The sequence below is a fragment of the Chionomys nivalis genome, chromosome 8 (assembly GCF_950005125.1).
Source record: "Chionomys nivalis chromosome 8, mChiNiv1.1, whole genome shotgun sequence".
Classification (NCBI taxonomy): domain Eukaryota; kingdom Metazoa; phylum Chordata; class Mammalia; order Rodentia; family Cricetidae; genus Chionomys; species Chionomys nivalis.
In genome coordinates, this window is record NC_080093.1 from 86879489 (window position 1) to 86903861 (window position 24373).

At 39.2% G+C, this 24373-nt stretch overlaps 1 protein-coding gene across 1 annotated transcript in view; it reads left to right on the top strand.

Moving 5' to 3' along the window:
• Sbf2 (SET binding factor 2) overlaps window positions 1-24373 on the top strand; it is a 403356-nt gene that overhangs the window by 326517 nt on the left and 52466 nt on the right. Inside the window, 8 exon segments of the mRNA XM_057777079.1 lie at window positions 4648-4904; window positions 6204-6376; window positions 7276-7349; window positions 9505-9700; window positions 11865-11992; window positions 15267-15442; window positions 16469-16614; window positions 19691-19889. Coding sequence (XP_057633062.1) covers window positions 4648-4904; window positions 6204-6376; window positions 7276-7349; window positions 9505-9700; window positions 11865-11992; window positions 15267-15442; window positions 16469-16614; window positions 19691-19889 — 1349 coding nt within the window.

Below are 24373 nucleotides of genomic sequence, written 5' to 3' on the forward strand. Positions count from 1 at the left end.
GTGTCTCTAGGATGAAGCCAACTTGATCATGGTAGATGATGGCTCTGATGTGTTCTTGGATTCGATTTGCCAGTATTTTATTGGGTATTTTTGCATCAATGTTCATGAATGAGATTGGTCTGTAATTCTCTTTCTTAGTAATGTCTTTTTGTGCTTTGGGTATCAGGGTAATTGTAGCCTCATAAAAGGAGTTTGGTAATGTTCCTTCTGTTTCTGTTGTGTGGAACAACTTGAGGAATATTGGTATTAGTTCTTCTTTGAAAGTCTTGTAAAATTCTGAGCTGAAACCATCTGGTCCTGGACTTATTTTGGTTGGGAGACTTTTGATGACTGTTTCTATTTCTTCAGCAGTTATAGGTCTGTTTAATCTGTTTATCTGGTCTTGATTTAATTTTGATAAGTGATATTTATCCAGAAAGTTGTCCATTTCCTTTAAGTTTTCCAATTTTGCGTAGTACAGGTTTTTGAAATATGACCTGATGATTCTCTGTATTTCCTCCATGTCTGTTGTTATGTCTCCATTTCATTTCTTATTTTGTTAATTTGGATATTCTCTCTCTGCCTTTTGGTTCATTTGGATAAAGGTTTATCTATTTTGTTGATTTTTCTCAAAGAACCAACTCTTTGTCTCATTGATTCTTTGTATTTTTTTGTTTCTATTTTGTTGATTTCTGCTCTTAATTTGATTATTTCCTGCTGTTTAGTTCTCTTGGGTGTGTTTGCTTCTTTTTGTTATAGAGTTTTCAAATGTTCTCTTAATTCACTAGAGTGGAATTTTTCCAGCTTCTTTATGTAGGCATTTAATGCTATGAATGTTCCTCTTAAAACTGTTCTCATTGTATCCCATAAATTTGGGTATGTTGTGTGGTCATTTTCACTGACTTATACGACGTCTTTAATTTCTCTCCTTATTTCTTCCTTGACCCATTGATGATTCAGGTGAGCATTGTTTAATTTTCATGTGTTTGTGGGATTTCTGGAATTAGTATTGCTGTTGAATTCTAATTTTAAGCCATGGTGATCTGATAAGATATATGGGGTTATTCCAATTTTTTTTTTGTCTCTGTTAAGCTTTGTTTTGTTACCTAGTATATGGTCAGTTTTTGAGAAGGTTCCATGAAGTGCTGATAAGAAGGTATTTTTTTTTGTTTGGATGAAATGTTCTATGGATGTCTGTTAAGTCCATTTGAGTCATAACATCTGTTAGTTCCCTTATTTCTCTGTTAATTTTTTGTCTAACTGACACGTCCAGTGGTAAGAGTGGAGTGTTGAAGTCTCCCACTATTAGTATGTGGGCTTTAATGTATGATTTAAGCTTTAGAAGTATTTGATTGGAAATTTTTTTCCAACCCTTGCTCTGAGGTGATGTCTGTCTGTGAGGTTGAATTGTGTTTCTTATATGCAGCAGAAGGATCGTATCCAATTTGTTAGCCTGTGTCTTTTTATAGGTGAGTTGAGGTCCATTTATATTAAGGGATATTAATGACCAGTGATTGCTGTCTCCTGTTGATTTAGTTTTCGTTGTTGGTTATGTTAATTTGTGTGTTCTTCCCTTCTTTGGGACTTGCTGCTGTGAGATCATCAAATGTCTGTTTTTTTGATGATGTAGCTAACTTCCTTGAGTTGGAGTTTTTCTTCTAGTACTTTGTGTAGAGCTGGGTTTCTGGCTAGGTATTAGTTAAATCTGGTTCTGTCATGTAATATCTTGTTTTGTCCTTCTATGGTGATTGAAAGTTTTGCTCAGAATAGTAGTCTGGGCTGCTATCCGTGGTCTCTTAATGTCTGCAAAATGCTTGACCATGACCTTCTGGCTTTCATTGTCTCAAATGAGAAGTTGGGTATAATTCTGATAGGTCTCCCTCTATATGGTTTTTTTTTTTTTTTTTTTTTTTGGTTTTTCGAGACAGGGTTTCTCTGTGGCTTTGGAGCCTGTCCTGGAACTAGCTCTTGTAGACCAGGCTGGTCTCGAACTCACAGAGATCCGCCTGCCTCTACCTCCCGAGTGCTGGGATTTCTCCCTCTATATGTTACTTGGCCTTTTTCTTTTGCATCCCTTAATATTCTTTCTTTATTTTGTATGTTTAGTGTTTTGATTATTATGTGGTTAGGGGCTTTTTTTTTTTTTTTTTTTTTTGATCCAGTCTATTTGGTGTTCTGTTAGCTTCTTGTATCTTCACAGACATATCTTTCTTTAGGTTGGGAAAGTTTTCTTCTATGATTTTGTTAAATATATTTTCTGTGCCTTTGAATTGAACTTCTTCTATACCTATTATTCTTAGGTTTGGTCTTTTCATTGGTGTTCCATATTTCCTGGAAATTTTATGTTAAGGTTTTGTCAGATTTAATGCTTTGTTTGGCTGATGAATCTATTTCCTCTATTGTATCTTCAGCTCTTGAGATTCTCTCTTCCATCTCTTGTATTCTGCTGTTTAGGTTTGCATTTGTGGTTCCTGATCATTTTCTCATGATTTCTGTTTCTATAATGCCCTCAGCTTGTGTTTTCTTTATTGTCTCTATTTTAGTTTTCTAGTCTTGGATATTTTCTTTCATATGTTTGACTGTTTTTTCTTGGTTTTCTTTAATGGATTTGCTGATGTTTGATGTCTTCCAATTTTTTGTCTTTTCCTCCATTTCTTTGAGGGAATTTCTCATTTCCTCTTTAAGAGTTTCAAACATTCTCCTGAAGTTATTTTTTATGTCATTTTCTTCTGCTTCATCTATATTTGGTTGTTCAAGTCTTGCTGTTGTAGGGTCTCTAGATTTTACTGATATTGTGTTGCTCTTTGTGCTGTTATGTGTGTTCCTACCTTATCTACTCATCTTTTCCTCTAATTGGTGTGGTTGGTGCTATCTGTGACTCTGGTGCCAGTGAATCCAAGGCTCAGATGGTTGTTCCTCATGGTACAGTCAATGCCTTTGGTCACTTTGTGTTTCTGGAGATCACTCAGAGCTTCCAGGGTTTGCTCAGCTCCCGTGGAGTTTGCTGTCTCAGGCCTGCTCTGGTCTAGCTTCACAGCTCAGACCTGTTTCTGTAAATGTCCCTGGTCTGGATCTGCTCCTGCAGAGGTCCCTGGCTTGGGGTTGGTCTGCAAAGGTCTCTGGCTCCAATCTTCTCCCTCGGAGGTCCCAGACTTGGAAGCACCCAGACCCACAGAGGTCCTGGCTCAGGCTTAGCTCCTTGGAGGTTCCAGACTCATGCCCAGATTCTCAGGGGCCATAGCTCAGGTCTACTCCCTAGAAGGTCCCAGATTCATGCCTGGACCTGCAGCGGTCTCTGGCTCTGGCCCACTCACTCAGCAGTTGCTCACCTGTACCTGCTCCTATAGAGTTTTCTGTCTCAGCCTTGCTCCAGCCTAGGTTGCTGGCTCAGTCCCACACCCATGGAGCTTGTCACCTTAGGCCTGTTCCAGCCTAGGTCGCTGGCCTCTTCTTCATTAATTTTTAAGCAACTGTGATTTGCTGACATTGATAAATCTACAAATCATTCATACAGCAATTGTGTCACAGCTGTTTTGTCCTTCCTTCTGAAAAAGAAACCTATCTCTGGGTACTGAATTAGATACAATATATGTTTTAGCTTTCCCTGGCTAGATAAAATACTTTGCAGATGTGAGTTGCTGTTACCAGCTATCGCTTCAGCCTTCTAGGAAACCCATCTTTAAAATTCCACAGTATGGTTGTGTGTGTGTGTGTGTGTGTGTGTGATGCTTAACTATCACATTATAAGGAGATCTAGCTGTAGTTTTTATGACCTTTTGTGACCATTTCCTCTCAAAGAGCAGAAGAGAAAAAGACAGTAGTTTGGGCAGATACTACTGAAGTGTTCCTGCAAGGGCATTTATGAAAAATCTTTGTTAATTTTTGTAACGAGTAGCTTCAAAGAGGCAAAACCACAGAGTGAGATGTAAACACAGTGAGATGTTTGAGTGAGAAACATGTATCTGTGTTTTGCTACTGTTCCTTTGAATTTTCCATGTGATGCCAACAAAAGTATGCAGGCCAGGGGTAAACACTGCAGTGCACTTTGGTTGTTATGCTGAGTTTCACTCTGCTAATACAGGTACTTAATAAGTGCTTCCCATGATTTTCAAGAGACTCAGCCCAACATGCTGACGTACATTAGTAATCCCAGCACTTGGGAGGTGAGGGCAGGAGGCTCAAGAGTTCACAGTTGCCGGGCGGTGGTGGCGCACGCCTTTAATCCCAGCACTCGGGAGGCAGAGGCAGGCGGATCTCTGTGAGTTCGAGACCAGCCTGGTCTACAAGAGCTAGTTCCAGGACAGGCTCCAAAACCACAGAGAAACCCTGTCTCGAAAAACCAAAAAAAAAAAAAAAAGAGTTCACAGTTATTTCAGCATACAACAAATGAAAGATGAGATCCTTTCTCAAAATAAAAAAGGAAATCCATTTTCCTGGTCTTTAAATATTTTCTTGATTTTTTTTTTAAAAATTTTGTATATACTGATAAAAACTATACTAAAAGATACAGAATATCCCAATAGAAGAACTAGATTTAAGTCATGGACAGATTTCAGCACCTTCCATGTCTGTGGAACACACATGCAGTGATGGGTATTCACCCATGCAGCACACATGCAGTGATGGGTATTCACCCTTGACTTGTTTTGTTTTATCTTCTGGGTTAAGCTTCCCAATGGCCAACATCAAGAGAAGACAGCAATGGACTTGGCAGCCGAGCAGCTTCGCCTTTGGCCTACTCTGAGCAAGTCAACTCAGCAGGAGCTGGTACAACATGAAGAAAGCACTGTCTTCAGTCAAGCCATTCACTTTGCAAACCTAATGGTTAACCTACTAGTCCCACTAGACACAAGTAAAAACAAGCTCCTTCGAGCATCAGCTCCAGGAGACTGGGAAAGTGGGAGCAACAGCATTGTCACAAACAGGTACTAAGATGTAGCACGCAGCTCCTTCTCTTCTCCAAGTTAATCAGACCTCAGCAGAAACAGCACATATTACTGTATATATTTCAGAATTGGCCATTTTTCCCATCTATAGCTTGCTCATCCTTTCTGTTACAAACAAACTTTCCTTCATCCTGCATAATCTGAGACATACATATACTTTCTTCTGTTTTATGACCTAATCTGGCAGTCTGTTACTACTGATGTGGCCCATCAGTTACATTCTGCTAAAGCCAAGTGCTCTGAAAAACGACTGGTGAGCAACTTCTGGTCAAAGTGATTGTTTTTTTGGCCTTATGGAGGTATGGTATTGAGTTTGGGGTTTTTTGAGACCAGATCTCACTAGGCTGGCCTCAAGCTTGTAATCATCCTATCAGCTTCCCACGCTGTTCTATCACATCACGGTCTGACATGTTTTCATGTCTGCATAGTATCTATGTCCTTTCTTTGTTGTGTTCATTGTTCAGTTCTCTACATCTTTGCAGATAGTAGGTGCTGGGTAAAAATATTTAACTGAATAGGTGCTTGAATGAAGAATGAATGAATGAACGAACGAATGAATGAACCAGCCCTGAGCAGCAGTTTTAGCTCTTTATCATAGGTGCTCCAACAACACCTGCTAGTTGTAGTTCTCATAAACTTTTGTCAGACTCCTTCAGACAGCTCCTTTTTTCCTTTTTATTCAGTCCTGCTTCGTTTCATTTCAGATGTGTTGCCTTGCCCTGGAAGAAGAATGTGGCTTCACAGTGGCTCTAAGGGTTGTAATTTACTGCAAGGGAGGAGTGCAGGGGAGCTGGGAGAAAAATTCTGGCAAGAGAAAGAGGGTCATAACAATCGCATTCTTCCATGTGGAAGAAAATGTAGATTTCTCAAAAGGGTTCATTTACTCTGCCTACCAAGGCACACTTTCCACAGTCACTAGCATCAGCCACATTCCTCTTGCCTCTCTGTGACGATCAACTTGGAAGGACAAGTTTTTTTTTTTTTTTTTTAGAAGGTTCTGGTAGCAGAAAATAAATGACACAGTATTCCTTTGCTTTATTTTCTGTGGTTTCTAAGTTCCTTTTGGGAGAGTAATAGAAGGTATTGCTTACAAAAATAAATCTTAGTCCAATAGATGATGCTTAAACATAGGCACATAGAAAGCAACATTTCACACCTGCCACCGACAAGAAAGAAACCCTCTACTGAGTGTACACCTCTGTGAAAGGGTCTATGATGTTGTCATTCTTTTTCCTTAATTTGAGACCTGACCATGATTTCTTTCCTTAACTCTCTTAGTATTGCAGGAAGTGTAGCCGAGAGCTATGATACAGAGAGTGGGTTTGAAGACTCAGAAAATAATGATGTTGCCAACTCCGTTGTAAGGTTCATTGCCCGATTTATTGACAAGGTTTGCACAGAGAGTGGAGTGACTCAGGACCACATCAGGAGTCTCCACTGCATGATACCAGGTAATGGATCACCTCACATAGGCTAAGGAATCAGAGTGCTCCAGGGACCTAGGTCCCAGGACAGTGCCTGAGCGCCTGCTTTTTCTCTGATTTGCTTTTTATTTCTTTTACTGTTGTTTTGTTTTCTAAGACAAGGTCTTGTGTAACCCAAGCTAACCTCACATCTCACTGTCCCCAGGCTGGCCTTGATTTCCTGATCCCCAGCTTGTACTTTCCAAGTGCTGGGATTATAGGCGTGTGCCACCGTGACAGGTTCTAAAGTTTTATTGCATTGTGGCAAATACATAGCATAAGAGTTGCATTAATTATATTCACAGTGTTCTATAAATCACCATTATTTCCTAAACTTTTCAGTCACTCAAAATAGATATTCAGTAACTAATATTAGGTAATAAATTTTGTTTCTTCAGTTCCTGCCTCTGGAAATAGCTAACCAGCTTTCTGTTTTCATGAACTTTTCCATTCTAATGATTTTACATATGTAGAGTCATATAATGTTTCAATTTTGTGTCCAGTTTTTTTCACTTAGCATATGATGTTTACAGGGTTCATCCATGTGTTATTTCGTTCATTTTTTATGGTTGAATACTACTCCATTCTATGGATATATCTTATTTGCGCAGCCATTCATTTGTCAATGGAGACTTGGGTTTTTCTACTTTTAGAGATTTGTGAATGATGATTCTATGAATATTTGCTTACAGGTATCTGAGTATTTATTTTCAATTTTTTAGTTGTATATACCTAGGAATAGAATTTTATGGATTACATGGTTATTATATTTTAACTTTTGGAGAAACTGTCAAACTTTATTAGTTTTTCATTCTAAAATATCTGGAATTTGCTTTTGTTCTCTCTGGTTTATTTTCTTTACTTTTGAATCCTCTGACTCATCCTAGGAATTGTAGCTATGCACATTGAGACCCTAGAGGCAGTGCATCGAGAGAGTAGAAGACTTCCACCTATCCAGAAGGTAATGACTCAACACTGTGCTTTCACAGTGCAGCAGCCCTTTCAGAGCACAGCAGCGGCGGGCTTCTTCTCAGCTGCTTACAGTTTGAATGGTGCAGTGAAGGTTCTGGGGAATTTGCCATATAGAATTTTGTAAACCGCTGAAATACGAATGCTGTCTTTTTTATGATTCAACAAAAGAACAACAGTAACCTCTTGTTAACTCTACTTTTATACAGAGGTCATAAATTATGAATAATTTTAATTCCCAAGACCAATCCCAGGGTTTATATACCTTCCTCCTACCCAAAAAAGAAAAGATTTAAACGTTTACCATAAAAGTGCTGGGTTCTTGAATCTGGCTGTCCACAACAAACATCAGGGAAGTAGATTAAGGATTTGGCGTCCTTGGTCTCCTGATTAGAAAACCCTGGGACCTAGAAATCTGTATTTGAGGAAGCCACTCAACAGTTATTTTGCTACTGGCTTCATGCCTATTGCAGACTAGAATTTGGGCAGAACTATTAAAAATACACCCAAAGGAGTGATCTGAAGCCACACAGGTTGGAGCAGCAGTTCTGCCTGAGGCTTAAGACACAATAGTCAATACACTTTGATTTCTGCTTTTAGTTCTAGGATTCCTAGAGCCTGGAAAAAAAAATAATGCTGATTTAGGTCATTTTTGTTTTGAGGGGTGTTTTATTGTTGTTTTGTTTGTTTAATTTTAATTTTGGTTTTTGAGGTTCTTTTCTTTCTTTCTTTCTTTTTATTTTATTTTTATTTTTTTATTTATTTAATTTTTTTTTTTGAGACAGGGTCCCAGTATATAGCTATGACTATCCTGAAACTCACTGTGTGGGCCATTCTGGCCTCATACTCACAGAGATCTACCTGCCTCAGCGCCAAGTGCTTGGGTTAAAGGTGTGCACCACTATGCCCTGCTTGACTTAGATAGTTTTAATTTCTGATTAAAGCACAGATGTTCAAGGAGAATGATTTCCTTCCTTGCCCACATCTCCCAAGATGAATGTCATCATATTGTTTCTCTTATACTGGACATTGAACTAAATTTCTCATGTGTAAAGTTCATTACTTGGCCAAAAAGTATAACTCTCAGACTGGAGAGATGGCCCAGTGGTTAAGAGCACTGACTGCTCTTCCAGAGGACACAAATTCAATTCCCAACACCCACATGATAGCTAACAACTGACTGTAACTCCAGTTCCAGGGGATCTGACACCTTCACACCAATGCACATAAAATAAAATTAAATTTAAAAATATTTTTTAAAAAGTATAAGCCTCTTTTAAAAATACAAATCCATGGCTATCCATGGCAGTGCATGCCTTTAGTCCTAGCACTGAGGAAATGGGCAGGTGGATCTGTGTGAGTTCAGTGCCAACCTGGTCTACATAATGAATAGCAGGCCAGTCAAGACAAACAACAAAAGCTCACTATGGAGCCAGAAATGGCAGCACTCACTGTAGTCTCAGAACTTAGAAAGTGGTTGCAATAGAATGAGGAATTCACAGCCAATCTTGAGTATCTAATGGTCTGTATTCTTTACTCTCAGAAGAAACCCTGCCCAAAAGATAAATAAAGTAAAATCTCAACCCTCAGGAGGTAGAGGCGGAGGCAGGCAGATCTCTGTGAGTTTGAAGCCAGCCTGGTCTACAGAGTTCCAGGACAGCCAAGACTGTTACACAGAGAAACACTGTCTCCAAAAACCAAACAAATAAAAAACAAATCCATTTAAGTATTTGTTTCTTCTGTTTACAATATAGTATTGTTTTGTATAAAATGTGAGCTTAAAAGAAATGCACAATGTAGTATTTTCCCTTCCCTCCCTTGCTTCTGCCTTAGCCACCATAGCACTACCTTTATCAGTTATTCATAGTCTTAATGTTTTTTTCTTTTACATTTCATTTTATAAAAGATTGTTCAATGGTTGTTTGAATGGACATGGCAAATTTTCAAGTTATTTCCTTATATTTTTAGTATTCAAAAGCAATGCTGCTAGGAATCTTTTTATACTTGGACTTAGAAACTTCACATCTGTTTCCTCCCAGTCAGGGTTGGGTTGGCTCAGGGTTTCCAGATCATACGTGAAAAAGTAACCTGGAGCTAAATGGTGGAAACCCCACAAGAGTTGCTTTTAAATCATTCCCTATTCTTAGCCCAAGATTCTTCGGCCAGCTCTCCTGCCGGGAGAAGAGATTATATGTGAAGGTCTCCGCGTCCTGCTAGACCCTGATGGTCGGGAAGAAGCCACGGGAGGTCTCCTCGGAGGTCCACAGCTCCTGCCTGCAGAAGGCGCCTTGTTCCTCACCACATACAGAATTCTCTTCAGAGGGACTCCACATGATCAGCTAGGTATGACCCAGCACATGCCATCAGAGCAGGGGTCCCTGTATGGCACTTGAGATTTTATCCAGTCCATGACAATGATTTACATATCATTTCAAACCCAGAAAAGAAAAAAGGTAGATTTTTGAAATCTCATTTTGTTCTCTTTTTTTTTTTTTTTTTGCAATTTTAATGTTAATTGTGTGTTTTGGGAAAATGTTTTTGTCAGAGAAAACCTTTTTTTTTTTAATTTCTAATTTAAAATTTCCCCTTTATTAACACATAGAAACTTGGGGGTTTTCCATGTATTATATAGGTATAGGTTGTTTAATACTTATTAGAACTTAAATGTATATCCCAACTTTGCTTAACCTCTGGATATGAACTTAACAAGTAGATAGTCGGGATTTTTCAGGATGGAGGTTGACAAATCCAGAGAATGAGGAGTTCTGAGGAGAGGGAACAAATAGAAGCAATCCAATAATCCTAGTCCATGTCTTCCCTGCTCTGGCTCACTGGCTGAGGCCCTTATTGCTGTTTCTGTCATGTTATCTATCACATTGCCTAAAATGCCTTCCCTCTTCCTCTGCAAATTCAAACCCTGTCCTCTCTCCAAAGTTTGTCTTCCCTCCCACATGTTGCAGAAATTCTCCTCTATACACCAGCATAGAGATTATTATCTCCTTTTCTGAAGTGCTCAGACCCTCGGATTACTTGTTCACTTGAACTGAGGAGTTGTTATCATGTCACAGTCGTGTTCATGTGACATTCCCCGGATGGAAACCTGGAAACTGTCCAAGGAAGGCCATGATAATTCTTTTCTAGACATATCTTCATACCCACAGGTGGTTTGTATTTTCACATTCTTGCTTTATAAAATGTTTAAATTCCTAAAACTCTTGGACACACTTCTAGTCTCATCTTCCAAAGGCTTTCTGAAAGAAACATTGAGCAGTACTGAATGAAAAAAAGAAATAAGAAGGAAAGAACATGAGAGCTTCTAGGTGTGGTGGAGGAGAAGTTTATTGTAAATGTATGGGAGAGCATAGTCAGACAGGAACATCTGGTAGAACTCAAGGTGGACATGACCAGACTGAGCTTGGCCATATGGGGAGAGGGAAGAAAGGGGTACCAGGTGCAGCAGCCAGGAGGCCAAAGTATAAAAGGGTGGGTTAAGAGCAGCCCAGCCCCCAGGACTGGTGAGTTCAGGGGAGGAAGCAGGGTGTGCAAGCCAGAAGATCCCTATAATAGGAGTGGGGGGTGTTGGGAGCACCTGACAGGTCTACTTTCATATGTTAAATAGGTACCTTAGCCATTTGTCCTGGGTTTGAACCTTAACAGATACCTTTTACTACATGTGGAAACAGATTTTTATAACTTAGGCCTATAGTACTAGCCCTCGTGAGGATGATGCAAGAGGATCATGAGTTTGTGGTCAACCTGTAGTAACAAACTATCTCCCCTACTCAACCTCCCCAAAAATATGTTCTTTTCTTTAACATTACATTAACTATCTTGGCTTTCCTTTCAGTATTGGAGGTTACATCTTTATTACAGCATAAAGCCCATTCCTGTATGACTGCCTTAAGCTAGGCAATTTTATACGCACCCAATAGATAGAAACAATGAGGATGGGCAGATGTCCCAGTTCCTGTATTCATATATATATATAAAATGTCTTAGGAGTGAATTGCAGTACAATAAAACAAATGATTTTGGGTGTGATGGCACACTTGTTTAATCCCTGTACTTGGAGACAGAGGCAGGCAGATCTCTGTGAGTTAAGGCCAGCCTGGTCTACATAGGATGTCCCAGGACAGTCAGGGCTATACAAATTTTGTCTTTTTTTTTTTCTTTTGTTGTTGTTGCTTTGGTTTGTTGGTTTGTTTGTTTGTTTGTTTGAAATAGGGTTTCGATGTGTAGCCCTGGCTGTCCTGGAGCTCACTCTGTAGACCAGGATGGCACAAAACTCAGAGTTCTGCCTGCCCCTGCCTCCTGAGTGTTCGCATTAAAGGCCTATGCCACCACACCCAGCATGAGAGACCTTGTCTTTAAAAAACTGAGATTCCAGAATCTTGGCATTTTCTCTCACTGCATCCCTGGCATTGTTCTCTGCTGATATATGTCTTTAGAAGAGACTAGATCTTAGCTATAAAGTGCTATTGGTGAGTCTGAGTCCTGTCTTCTACAGTTGGTGAACAAACAGTTGTGCGGAGTTTTCCCATTGCCTCCATCACCAAGGAGAAGAAGATAACCATGCAGAACCAACTACAGCAGAACATGCAAGAAGGGCTGCAGATTACATCAGCATCTTTCCAGGTACACCATAAGTGTTTCAGATTTTAGAATACTTGCAAAGACTTTCTCACTTGATGTCCCGGTTCAAAACTTCAAAACCCAAATCACACAGTGTTTTTAGAATATTTTCAACTTTATATTTCCACATGCACAATACTCAACATATATCAAGAAAGAAAGCCCTTCTAATAAAAAATCTTCTACAGATCTGGTAATGTATCTATTTTCTATGGTCATGGGGTCAGAAATCAAAGGCTGGGCATAAGAAGGTGAGTATCTGGGAGGGTTGGCTTTGGCTTTGAATATGACACTACACTTCAGGGTTGCACAAATTCTAATTGGTTTTAATTGAAAAAAAAAAAAAAAAAAAAAAAAAAACCAGAGACAGATACTGGGGTAAATGCTGAAAAGATAAGAGAGACAAAGGAACAAGCCACAGCCAATTCTTACCTTGCTAACTCTTCAACTGAAAAACGGGCAAGCTCCTGTCTCCTTCCACTTTAAATTTCTCTCTCTGCCCAGCCATATCACTTCCTGTCTGTCTGTACAGACCTCCAGACCTTTATGGTTAACAAGGGGCTAGCACTACCCTCTAGTCTTTAGGCAAGCTTGATTTGTTAGAGCACAAACAAAATTATCACAACACTTCAGGATTCTCTTGGCCAACAAATTATCAGTCAGATATACAATGGCTCTTATTCTCTGACAACTTATTTCTCAACTCCTGCTGATAAAACTTTAGGTAACAATAATTCTCTGTTTCAGAAGGAAATACTCTATAGCTTTTCCATGGGGAAAGTAAAACTCTGAGTTTAGTTGGAGCTCAGACACTATTGTCAGGAATGACTAAGTGACCCTCCAATGAAACGGTGACTTTTCCAGAAGCCTCTGACTTACCAAACCTATAGAAACAATGGTGCACACTGTGGGTGGGAGAAGGGACCTTTTCTTGATTGTTTCTTTTTTTATTAATTTATTATATTATTACTTAAAAAATACCAATCCAATTCCCACTTCCTCCTCTCCCCCACTTCTCTCCCTCTCCCTGCACAGACCCTCCCACCCCACCCCCTCCAATTCTAAGAGAGGTCCATGCACCCCGCCCTGTGGAAAGTCCAAGGCCCTCCCCACTACATCCAGGTTGAGCAAGGTTTGCATCCAAAGGGAATAGGATCCCAAGAAGCCAGTACATGCAGTAGAGACAAATCCCAATGTCACTATCAGAGGCCCCTCAGTCTGCCCCAACTGTCAACCCCCTTCAAAGGGGCTAGGTTGTTCCCATGCTCGTAAATATCACCATAGAACCTTGGACCAACAACAGATGGGAACAGAGGCAATGACCCACATCGGAGTACTAGACTAAGCTCCCAAGATCCAGTTGAAGAATGGAAGGAGTGAGAGTATGAGCAAGGAATTCAAGACCTTGAGGGGTCCATCCACTGAGACAGTTTATTTGAGCTAACAGTAGCTCACCAACTCCAACTGGACTGGGAGTGAACGAGCATTGATTGTTTATTTTAAAGTTCGTGTCTATAAGAGTTTGATTTTCCTATTCTTTGCTTCTTGTTGCTGACTTCTCAGACTCCCAAGAATCTCAGTGTTTACCTCTCTTTTTCAAGTGGAGGGGCCTCACCTCAGAGGTCCTGTGCTCTTTCAGTGAAGCTGCTGGTTAGAACTTGACCCTTCTCACAACATCTGGCAGCCTTAACTACTAGAGATCTTCCTACTGTTGTAGCTACCAATGAGTTCTACACTTAAATGTTGCCTATCTGCACTATTTGCAATTCTTGTGACACTGACTTTCTATTCCTAGATTTGTTTGTATCTATGGATAAGGAGGAACCCTATTAGGCTACATTCTTTCTCTAGGCCAAACAGTTGAGAAATAGAAAGAGCGCATTTTCTAATTCACCTAGGATAATTCCCTATCCCATTATAGAAAAGATAGTTTTCAAGAAAACCAACTTCAAGAGCATGATTTTTCTCATCAACTGACAGCCTGTATTGCAAATACACTTTTCTAAATGTCACTTTTTTACTTTTAAGTTCTATTTTATTGTCTGTATATGCGCATGCATGCGATAATGTGTATGTAGAAGTCAAAGGACAACTTTGGTTTTTCTTTATTAAAAATTTCCACCTCCTCCCCTTTCCCTCCCCCTTCCTCCACTCCCCCTCCCCCTCCTTCTCCAGTCTGAAGAGCAGTCAGGGTTTCCTGCCCTGTGGGAAATCCAAGGTCCTCCCCTCTCCATCTAGGTCTAGGAAGGTGAGCATCCAAACTGCCTAGGCTCCCACAAAGTCAGTTCATGCAGTAGGATCAAAACCCAGTGCCATTGTCCTTGGCTTCTCAGTCAGCCCTCATTGTCAGCCACGTTCAGAGAGTCCGGTTTGATCACATGCTCCATCAGTCCCAGTCCAGCTGGCCTTGGTGAGCTCCCATTAGATCAGCCCTGTCGTCTCAGTGGGTGGGTGCACCCCTCGCGGTCCTGACTTCCTCGTTCATGTTCTCCCTCCTTCTGCTCCTCATTTGGACCTTGGGAGCTCAGTCCAGTGCTCCAATGTGGGTCTCTGTCTCTATTTCCATCCATCGCCAGATGAAGTTTCTATGGTGATATGCAAGATATTCATCAGTGTGGCTATGGGATAAGCCAGTTCAGGCACCCTCTCCTCAGCTGCCCAAGGAACAAGCTGGGAACATCTCCTTGAACACCTGGGAACCCCTCTAGAATCAAGGCTCTTGCCAACCCTAAAATGGCTCCCTTAATTAAGATATCTACTTCCCTGCTCCCATATCCATCCTTCCATTATCCCAACCGTCCGATTCCCCCAAGCTCTCCCCATCCTCCCCTTCTCACTTCTCTCTCCCCATCTCCCCTTACCCTCACCTTACCCCCACCCCCAAACACCCAATTTTTGCCTGACAATCTTGTCTACTTCCAATATCCAGGAGGATAACTATGTTTTTCTTTGGGTTCACCTTCTTATGTGGAGTCACTTCTCTCTACCCACCTTTACATGGCTTCTAGGGATCAAACTCAGGTTGCAAACACCTTCACCTGCTGAGCCACCTAACTGGTCACACTGTTTTCTTTTAAAACTTTAAAAGCTCATATTATCCGAAGTTCCTACAACTTCCAAAATTCTATAACTTCTAAAGTTATAATTCTGTTACTAATATTTTTTTATTTAATATTGTTATTTTCTGTTCATTTTTATTTGTTTTTTGTTTTCAATGATGTGAGTAAAAGTTGTCAAGAAATCCTTAATGATTCAGAGTTGTCTCTTTTATCTTTAGTTGATTAAGGTAGCATTTGATGAAGAAGTCAGTCCAGAAGTGGTAGAAATCTTTAAGAAACAGCTAATGAAGTTCCGTTATCCTCAGTCCATTTTTAGTACCTTTGCTTTTGCTGCTGGACAGACTACTCCACAAATCATTTTACCCAAGCAGAAAGAAAAGAACACATCCTTCCGGTAAGAGAGAAGGTGGTCTCTTGCTTTCAGCCCTTCCATAGCCAACAGAGAAGTAACCTATAGTTTATTAATGACTTTTCTCATTGTGTGTGTGTGTGTGTAATCTTCATCCCACAGGTGTGTGGTGGTCAAAGGACACCTTGTAGAACTCAATTCCCTCCTTGTTCCATCATGGTGATGTGGGTACCAGGGATTGAACTCAGGTCATCCAGATCATCAGTAGCAAGCATCTTATACCTGCACTAAGCAATTTTGCTAACACTTTTTACTCCTAATTTTTATCTTATTTTCTCATTAATTAAAACTTATATTCAAAAGGATTCTCAAATATCTGAGTTATTTTCTCCTCTTAAGACAGAAAAATTATTCTTTTTCTGTGGTTGAACAGGTTTACAGCTAGAGAAAAGGCATCATGCATGCGTACATATCTAAAACATTTAAGAAGTAAGTGTTGCCAGCCATTAGTGTCATATGACCTCAGAGAAAGTTTGAAAGGAAGGAAAAGGGAGACTTTCAGTGCATGATTGAAGACTTGCTAATATAGTTTATGGGAACCATAGTGGAGGCAGTGGTATGGATAATAGAATAGGCTTAGGAATGCCCAAAAGCTAAACCAAGGAGTTTAAGATCTGAATGATCAGCTGGGCATGGTGGTATTCTTTTTAATCACAGCACTCATGAAGCAGAGACAAGTGAATCTCTGTGAGTTCAAGACAAGCCTAGTTTACATAGCAAGTTCCAGGACAGCCAGAGCTACATAGGAGAGCCTGGGGAGAAGGGATATTTGAGTGATCAGTAGTTTGTGCCACACTTTAAGTTCTTGTTCTTTTTGCCTGAAACAGTGTCCTGATGGTAGTAACGTTTATAGGAAAGTAGTTCTCCACAATATGGAAAGTGATAGAAAGAAGCTTAACAAAAGTATGCATCACAGTATGTCTGGAGAAGAAATGAGTAATATAGGTGTCAAAAGTATTAGTGGTGCCTTTTATATTAAATTGATTTTCTCTTTGTTTTTATGACTTCCAGAACTTTCTCAAAAACAATTGTAAAAGGTGCCAAAAAAGCAGGAAAAATGACAATTGGAAGACAGTACTTATTGAAAAAGAGGACAGGAACGACCGTGGAAGAAAGAGTAAATCGTCCTGGGTGGAACGAAGAAGATGACGTCTCTGGTATGTAAGAGCTCATTTTCCACATTCTTTCTTTCTTTTTTCTTGAAACAGGGTCTCACTCTGTAGTTATGACTGGCTTGGAACTTGCTGCCTATACCAGGCTGGCCTTGAATTCACAGAGATCCACTTTCCTCTGCCTCCTGAGTGCTGGGGTTAGGTGTGTGCTCCCATGCCTGGCTATTCTTATATGAATAACAAGAGACTTAGTTGTAGCAAACTGTAATGTACAAAAACTGAAAACTTTGTGAGTGCTTAACAGTTTCTCAGAACTGGCAAGATAAATTTTTACTAATATTCTATTGTTTAGATAAGATTTTGGTTGACTTTTTTTTTCTTAATGAAGACAAGGTCTCATGTACTCCAAACTAGCCTTAAACTCACCATGTAACCAAAGATGAATTTCTCATCCTCTTGCCTTCACCTCTTGGGTGCTGGGATTACAGGTGTATGTGCCATAATGCCTGTTTTATAGTGCTGCATGCATATGGTGCAAACACTCTAGCAACTGAGCTACATCCCCAGCCTGATGTATCATTGCTAACTTATATTGCTCCTTTACTAAGTCACATACCATCCGTCTTTATCTGGGTCTTATTAAAGGGAGAAAGAAGGAAATCCTACTTATAAAATAAGAAAAAGGGAATAAGGATCTGGGCGGTGGTGGCACACACTTGTAATCCCACACTTGAGAGGCAGAGGCAGGCAGATTTCTATGAGTTTGAGGCCAGTCTGGACTATAGAGCTAGTTCCAGGACAGTCAGGATTATACAAACCCTGTCTCAAAACAACAACAACAAAAAAAAATTCCAAGTTGAAAATTAGGGAAACCTAAGATGAAGAAATTCTAAGGTGATTTAAAAAATTACCTAAAAAAATAATTTTAAAAATACATACAGTTAACCAAGATACTTCTCAGCTGAGAAAAATTGAAAAAAAGCAAGATATCTTGTTGATTGATTTTGTTTCCAGTTTTTGATCATTTATTGAGTATGCTATGGCTATAATACATAAAATACGATGTAATGGAAGGATAGTGTCCCTTTTTCTATCTCAAGAACTTAGAGTCCATCGGCGGCAATCATACAACCAGCACCCAAACAACCTTCTAAAAGAAACCTCATTTTTAGTGAGAGCATTGCCCCAAAAATGTTCACCTGGCTTGCTAGAACAAAGAACCTACAAGATTGTATGTCTGTATCCTTCTCCGCTGTAAGAAGGAATACATACACACTTATCCCTGGGGGCAATAAAAAGATCTGTCATTACATTGCTAAAATGAACACTTAGTAGAAAAACTCCGGCCTATTCACAGTCATATACAAAACGTTGCTACCTATAACTATTGAATCTCCTACTTTGAATTATTTCATGAAAAAAAATAAAAAAACAGTCTATGACTAGACATAATGGTACATGGCTGAAGTCACAGCTCCTAAGGAGCCACAGAAGGGGGATCACTTCAGCTCATAAATTCAAGTCCAGCTTGGGAACCAGAGTGAGACCTTCCTCCAAAAATCAAACAATAAAAATCATCACATGATAATTATATAGTGTTCTTTCCTCTCTAAAACTAAAAAGACAACATGGAACTGGCATCTAAGTGTGTTATTGTGAAATTCTCAAGCTGAAACACCAAGTCTTACTTTTAGGGATAATTGTTGTGGATAATACATATAGATGCTCTGTGTCCAGGTTAGCGTCACACACATTTTTCTGCCTCCACTTCCTAAGTGGTAGGATTGCAGGCATGTGCCACCATAACCAGCTCTTTTGCTTTGTTTGGGGTTTTGGTTTTTGTCTCATTTTGGAGAAGGCATATTTTCTGTTTTTTTAAGACAGATTCTCTATGTGGTTCCAGCTGTCCCAGAACTCACTGTATAGACCAGGCCGGCCCTGAACCCGCAGAGATCTGCCTGCATTGAGTGCTTTAAAGCCGTGCAGCGCCGCCGTGCCTTGTCCTTGTCTGTTAGTACTCTTGAGTACATTTCTGAGACCTTTGAAACTTTAACTTTTTTCATATTAAAAACAAATAAAAAATTAAGACAGTTTTTATTTATTTTTTTTTAATATGATTTTTTTTGTTGTAGCTACATGCAGTACCAATTAGGAATGTCCTTTAAAAAAAAATCCTCTCTAAAGTACTTGGTTATTGAGTAAATTCTTTCAAATTTAAGTCATAGAGGAATCTGAACCTGTGATTACAAAGAGTGTCAGAGTTTTTTGTATATATTATATCCTCAAATGAAAGGATTTCCAGAAATCAGTTCTACTATGCTTTTAGTTAACCTAAAAATTTCAATATGCATGTATTCTTATGAAAATAATACAAAAAGTTGGATAATGAGTTTGTGTAGTGATTAAAAATAAATTTTACTAACAGATTATCTTCTGTTTTAGAGTCCAGTATATAAAGTACTGAACTTTAGTATCAACAGTCAGGCCTGACCAAAACAAAAAAATGTGGCTAATGAATTTAAAATCATGTTAATTTTAGTTGTTTTGCTTTTACTTTGTTTTGTTTCTTTTAAAGACAGAGTCTTAGGATGTGTTCCTGGCTGACCTGGAATACACTATGTAGCCCAGACTGGCCTTGAACATCTAGTAATCTGCCTTTACTTCTCAAATGCTGGGGTTTTAAAAGATGCAACTACCATGCCTCACTTAGTTTTTAGAAGTTATTTAAATGGTATTACTTCCCTGATTTTTTTTAGTTGTTACCCTTGATAATATTTCCTGACTTCCATTACTGTTTTCATCTATATTGAGCTATATAATCCCTTGTAGAAATTATGGGATTTAATTTATGATATATAAAATCCTGGTAACCGTAACATAAAAACCTTCTTCAAAAGGAAGTTTTGAACTAGGCATATGGTGTTGCATGTCTTGAATCTCAGCATTAGGGAAGCACAGGCAGGCAGATTTCTGTGAATTCCAGATATGTATCAAGTTCCAGGTAAACCCAAGCTATATAGTGAGACCCTGTCTCCAAAAAGAAGTAGTTGTTGTTGCTGCTATTGCTGTTGTTTTGAGTCCTTTACTTTGACAAAACCATGTTGACATTTCTGCCTGTCAGTTTCAGATGATAGTGAACTTCCCACAAGTACAACCCTGAAGGCCTCAGAGAAATCCACAATGGAACAGTTGGTGGAAAAAGCGTGTTTCAGAGATTATCAGCGCTTAGGTTTGGGAACCATAAGTGGCAACTCCTCCCGTTCAAAACCAGAGTATTTCCGAATCACTGCTTCTAACCGACTGTATTCACTATGCAGGAGGTAAGTGTCAAATCAAAGAACTCCAAAAAGAGACCTTTCTTTATTTTCCATTCGAATACTTTTAAGAAAGTATTTCATAAACAAGATCCCAGATTTGAGAGATAAGTTTTATGCAATATTAGTTGACATCCCATTTGTATCCTCAGAACAAGTAGGTGACTAAAAATTACCTCTGCTACAGCAGAAGGTAGCAGTGCTTGTTCCGTGTGCGTTTTCCTTATTTGCTGTTTCAGGCATGTGCGTGAGGATGACCTAAAGTAAGAGTAGCATTTTCCCAGGTGGGTGGAAGAGAAGAACACCTGCTGTGGGCCTAAGGTCCACAGACGTTTTCCAGAGCCAGAGAGTAAAGACTGCCAGATTGCAGACCATATGGCCTCTTACTGCAGGGGTTAAGCTCTGCCACCAAAGCAGCCATAGACTAAGGAGTGAGTACATGTGATGGACTTTGGCCACAAGCTTTGATTTGCTGACCCAAATATAGATAGGGGTGCTCCTATATTGCCTACTTATGTTTTCCTAAGATACTACTTAGAGAATGTAAATAATGGGGGCTGGAGAGGTGGCCCAGTGGTTGAGAGCATTGGCTGCTCTTCCAGGGGACCCGAGTTCAACTCCCAGCATTCATATGGCAGTTCTTACCTGTCTGTAACTCCAGTTCCAGGAGATCTGATGCAATGCACATAAATAAAGTTAAATAAATTTTTTAAAAAGAATGTAAATAAGCACATCTTTTCTGTGTTTCTTGCCACTTATTGCTGTTTTCTAAAAATGTTTTCTATTTTATGCTTTACTATCTATGAAAATATATTCTTTAAAACTATATTCCACCTTACACAAATTTAATACTTTGATTACACAGTAGGTGATTTACTTGAATTTATAAATTTCATTAAGTAGCTCTACAAAGCACTTTGTAAATTGTAAGCCTTGTCTATATTTTAGCAAATTGCCTTAGCTGGGCAGTGATGGCTCAAACCTTTAATCCCAGCATTTGGAAGGCAGAGGCAGACAGATCTCTGTGAGTCTGAGGCCAGCCTGGTCTATAAGAGCTAGTTCCAGAACAGCTAGGGCTGTTGCACATAGAAACCCTGTCTCAGTAAAACAAACAAACAAAAAAAACAAAACAAAAATAAAAGAAAGTTGCCTTAATGTTGCTGTTAGTCTCAACTCTACTTGTTGAAAAACTATAGGTTTGTTGTTTTAAATGGTAATTCAAGTTTGCATGACTTTGTAAAACTTAGGAAACAAGTTGGGAATATAGTTTGAGACTATAGCCAAGAAAAATATTTGCATGAAAAACTTAAAAAATTAGGACTCTAAATAGACAGTCATTTTCTGGGCTTCTGTCCTTCATAGTAACTCCTCCTCATAAATAAATACAAGTGGAATTGTCATTGGGATATCCTGCTAGGAAAAGCTTGCTGTCAGAGTTATGTCTGCTAGTGAGAGAACAGACTTCATCATCTATCACTCCAATCTGTCAGAAACAGTAAAATCTTTTCTTTTTTATTGTAAGCTTATGACTATTGTCCTGGTTAGCATTTTTTGTAATTAAAATATAATTGCATCATTTTCCCCCTTCCCTTTCCTCCTAACCCCTCCCATCCATCACTACGCCTTTACTCTCTTCCTAAGTGATGACGTGCATGCATGCGTGTGTATATTCCTAAGTGTATGAATACCACCGTCTCGGTCCATATAAATGTTACTTGTTGTCCTGGTTACCTAGTTGTCCTAGGATTACGATTGCTGTGGTGAAACACCATGACCAAAGCAAATTGGGGAGGACAGGGTTCATTCAATCACAGTTCATCACTAAAGGCAGTGAGGACAGGAACTCAAGCAGGCCAGGAACCTCGAGACAGGAACTGATGCAAAAGCCGTGGAGGGGTGCTGTTCATGGCTTGCTTCCCATGGCTTACTCAACCTGCTTTCTTACAGACCTAGGACCATCTGCCCTGGAGTGGCCCCACCCACCATGGCCTGGGCCCTCCCCCATCAATCACTAATTAAGAAAATGCCCTACAGGCTTGCCTATGCCTGAGCTTATGGACACACTTTGTCAATTGAGACCCCCTCCTCTAATTACTCTAGCTTGTGTCAAGTTGACATAAAACTAGCCAATATGTGCATGGTGTGTGTGTGTGTGTGTGTGTGTGTGTGTGTGTGTGTGTGTGTGTGTACATATGATTTCAGGGCTAATCACTTGGTATTGGATAACCACTTTAGGGACCCTTCCCTGGGTAAGACTATTTCTCCACTCTCAGCATTTCTTAGTTACCAGTAGTTCTTTATGTAAGATTGAAGCCTGATGGTCTTTCCCTGTCCACTTTCTCATGTCTGTTGCTGCCTTAATAGAGCATTGTTGGAACACTTCTTATTAGAAGGATCTATGGTAAAGTAAAAGAATATATATCAAGCAAACTATTGGAAGGAAATAGAAAAACAGTCCTGTCAAGGAGGAAAGAGAGGGGGAAGAAAGAAAAGAGAAATACAAAGAATACAAGAATGAGATCAGGGCTGGAGAGATGGCTCAGAGGTTAGGAGCACTGCCTGTTCTTCCGAAGGTCCTGAGTTCAATTCCCAGCAACCACATGGTGGCTCACAACCTTCTGTAATGAGATCTGGTGCAGAATACAGCATATATGATAAATAAATAAATCTTAAAAAAACAAAAAAGAATGAGATCAAAGACTTTCACACATATCAATAAGAAATTATAAATTGACTAAGTCTCCAATTAATAGAAAGGGATTATGGAGACCTTTTAAAAAGTGTTCTGCTGCTGTTAAGGGACATGGTTAATGCACAAAAATGCAAAAGGGTGGAAACTAAAAGGTTAGGAAAACACATCTTGTGAAACTGAAAACGAAAGCTGTTGTCGCCATAAAAATGTCCAAGTAGACGTTAAAGTAAAACTTATTAAGGAACAAAAAGGAAAATACTAAAAATAAAAAGCATCACTAATAATAAAGACCAAGTTTTTACAGCTGCAGAACTGCATTGATGCTTGAAATTCCATCAGAAAAAAATCCATTGATAAAAAGAAGAGTATATAATAAGTTTTTATGGACAGAAAAACATTTTAGATACAATATACATTTATGGTTTTTATTTTAATTAAAAACTCTCAAAAATAGGAAATAGAAGCTATTCTTTATAGCTCACTCTGGTCTCACTCTCACAGCAGAAGTCACTTGATGCTAAGGTGTCGAAAGCTTTTCTCTGCATCAGAGCAAGAATTCCACTATCACTTCTGTATGATGTTGTACTTAGCATGCTAAGGTGTGCAAAAGACTAGAAAAAATTGTAGGAAACCTGAAGGAATCTACACATAAACTTTTAAAATTAGTAAGTAAATTTGGTAAGGTAACTGGTACAAGTTGGCAATACAGTAATTAGTTACATATAAACCAGAACCAAATCATTACAAAGAGAATTTTTTAAATGACAGTATTTAGGTGCTGCCAATTGTATATACAGAAACACTAAGGAATATTCACTACTTTGAAGTAAATCCCATGGAAGAGGTGCAGTACCATACTATGAAACATTCAGAAATAGTAAGGTCATTAAAAGTTTAAATAGATATTTCAAGTTTTTTAATTAGAATGGTCCATATTTTAATACATGCATTTTCTTCAGAAGTTGCATTGAGCCTCAATGAAAAACCCAATAACAAAGGCTGAAAAGGTGATTGTAAGGTTTACATAGCAACGCAGAAGACCAAGAGTAGTTCAGGTAGGCTTATAGAACAATATTATTCAGACTTACAGATTAATACTGCTGGCTATCAAGATTTTATTTAGCCAAAGTAATCAGGGATGGAGAGATGACTCTGCGGTTAGGAGCATATACTGCTCTTGCAGAGGACCCAAGTTTGGTTCCCATAGCCCATGTTACAGAGGGGTTCACAACCTCCTGCAGCTCCAGCACCAGGGTTTCTGATGGCCTCTTGTGGTTTCCATGGTTACCTACACTCATATACACATACCTACACAGACACAAACATGTTATTTAAAACATAATATGAAGTTTTTAAATATTTTATTTTATATGCATTGGTGTTTTGCTTGCATGTTTGTCTGTGTGAGGGTGTCAGATCCCTGGAACTTGAGTTACAGACAGGTGTGAGCTGCCATGTAGATGCTGGAATTGAACCCAGGTCCTCTGGAAGGGCAGCCAGTGTTCTTAACCACTAAACCATCTCTCTAGGCCCAATGGTACAAATCTTAAATAAAAGAAGTACTGTCAAAAAAAAAATCCTACAGCAGTTGAGATAGCCTTGGAGTAGCATAAGCAGACTGGTGGAACAAAGAAGGAATATAAGAGCAGCCTCACACATGGACATGTGGTTTCAGAGAAGAGCTGTGGATGGAAGCTTTTTGGTTTTTTAATAAACAGTCCTGGAGATACATATATATAAGAAAAAATAATCTTGACTCCAGCTTATATATAAAAACTCAATTCCCATTGATTTATAG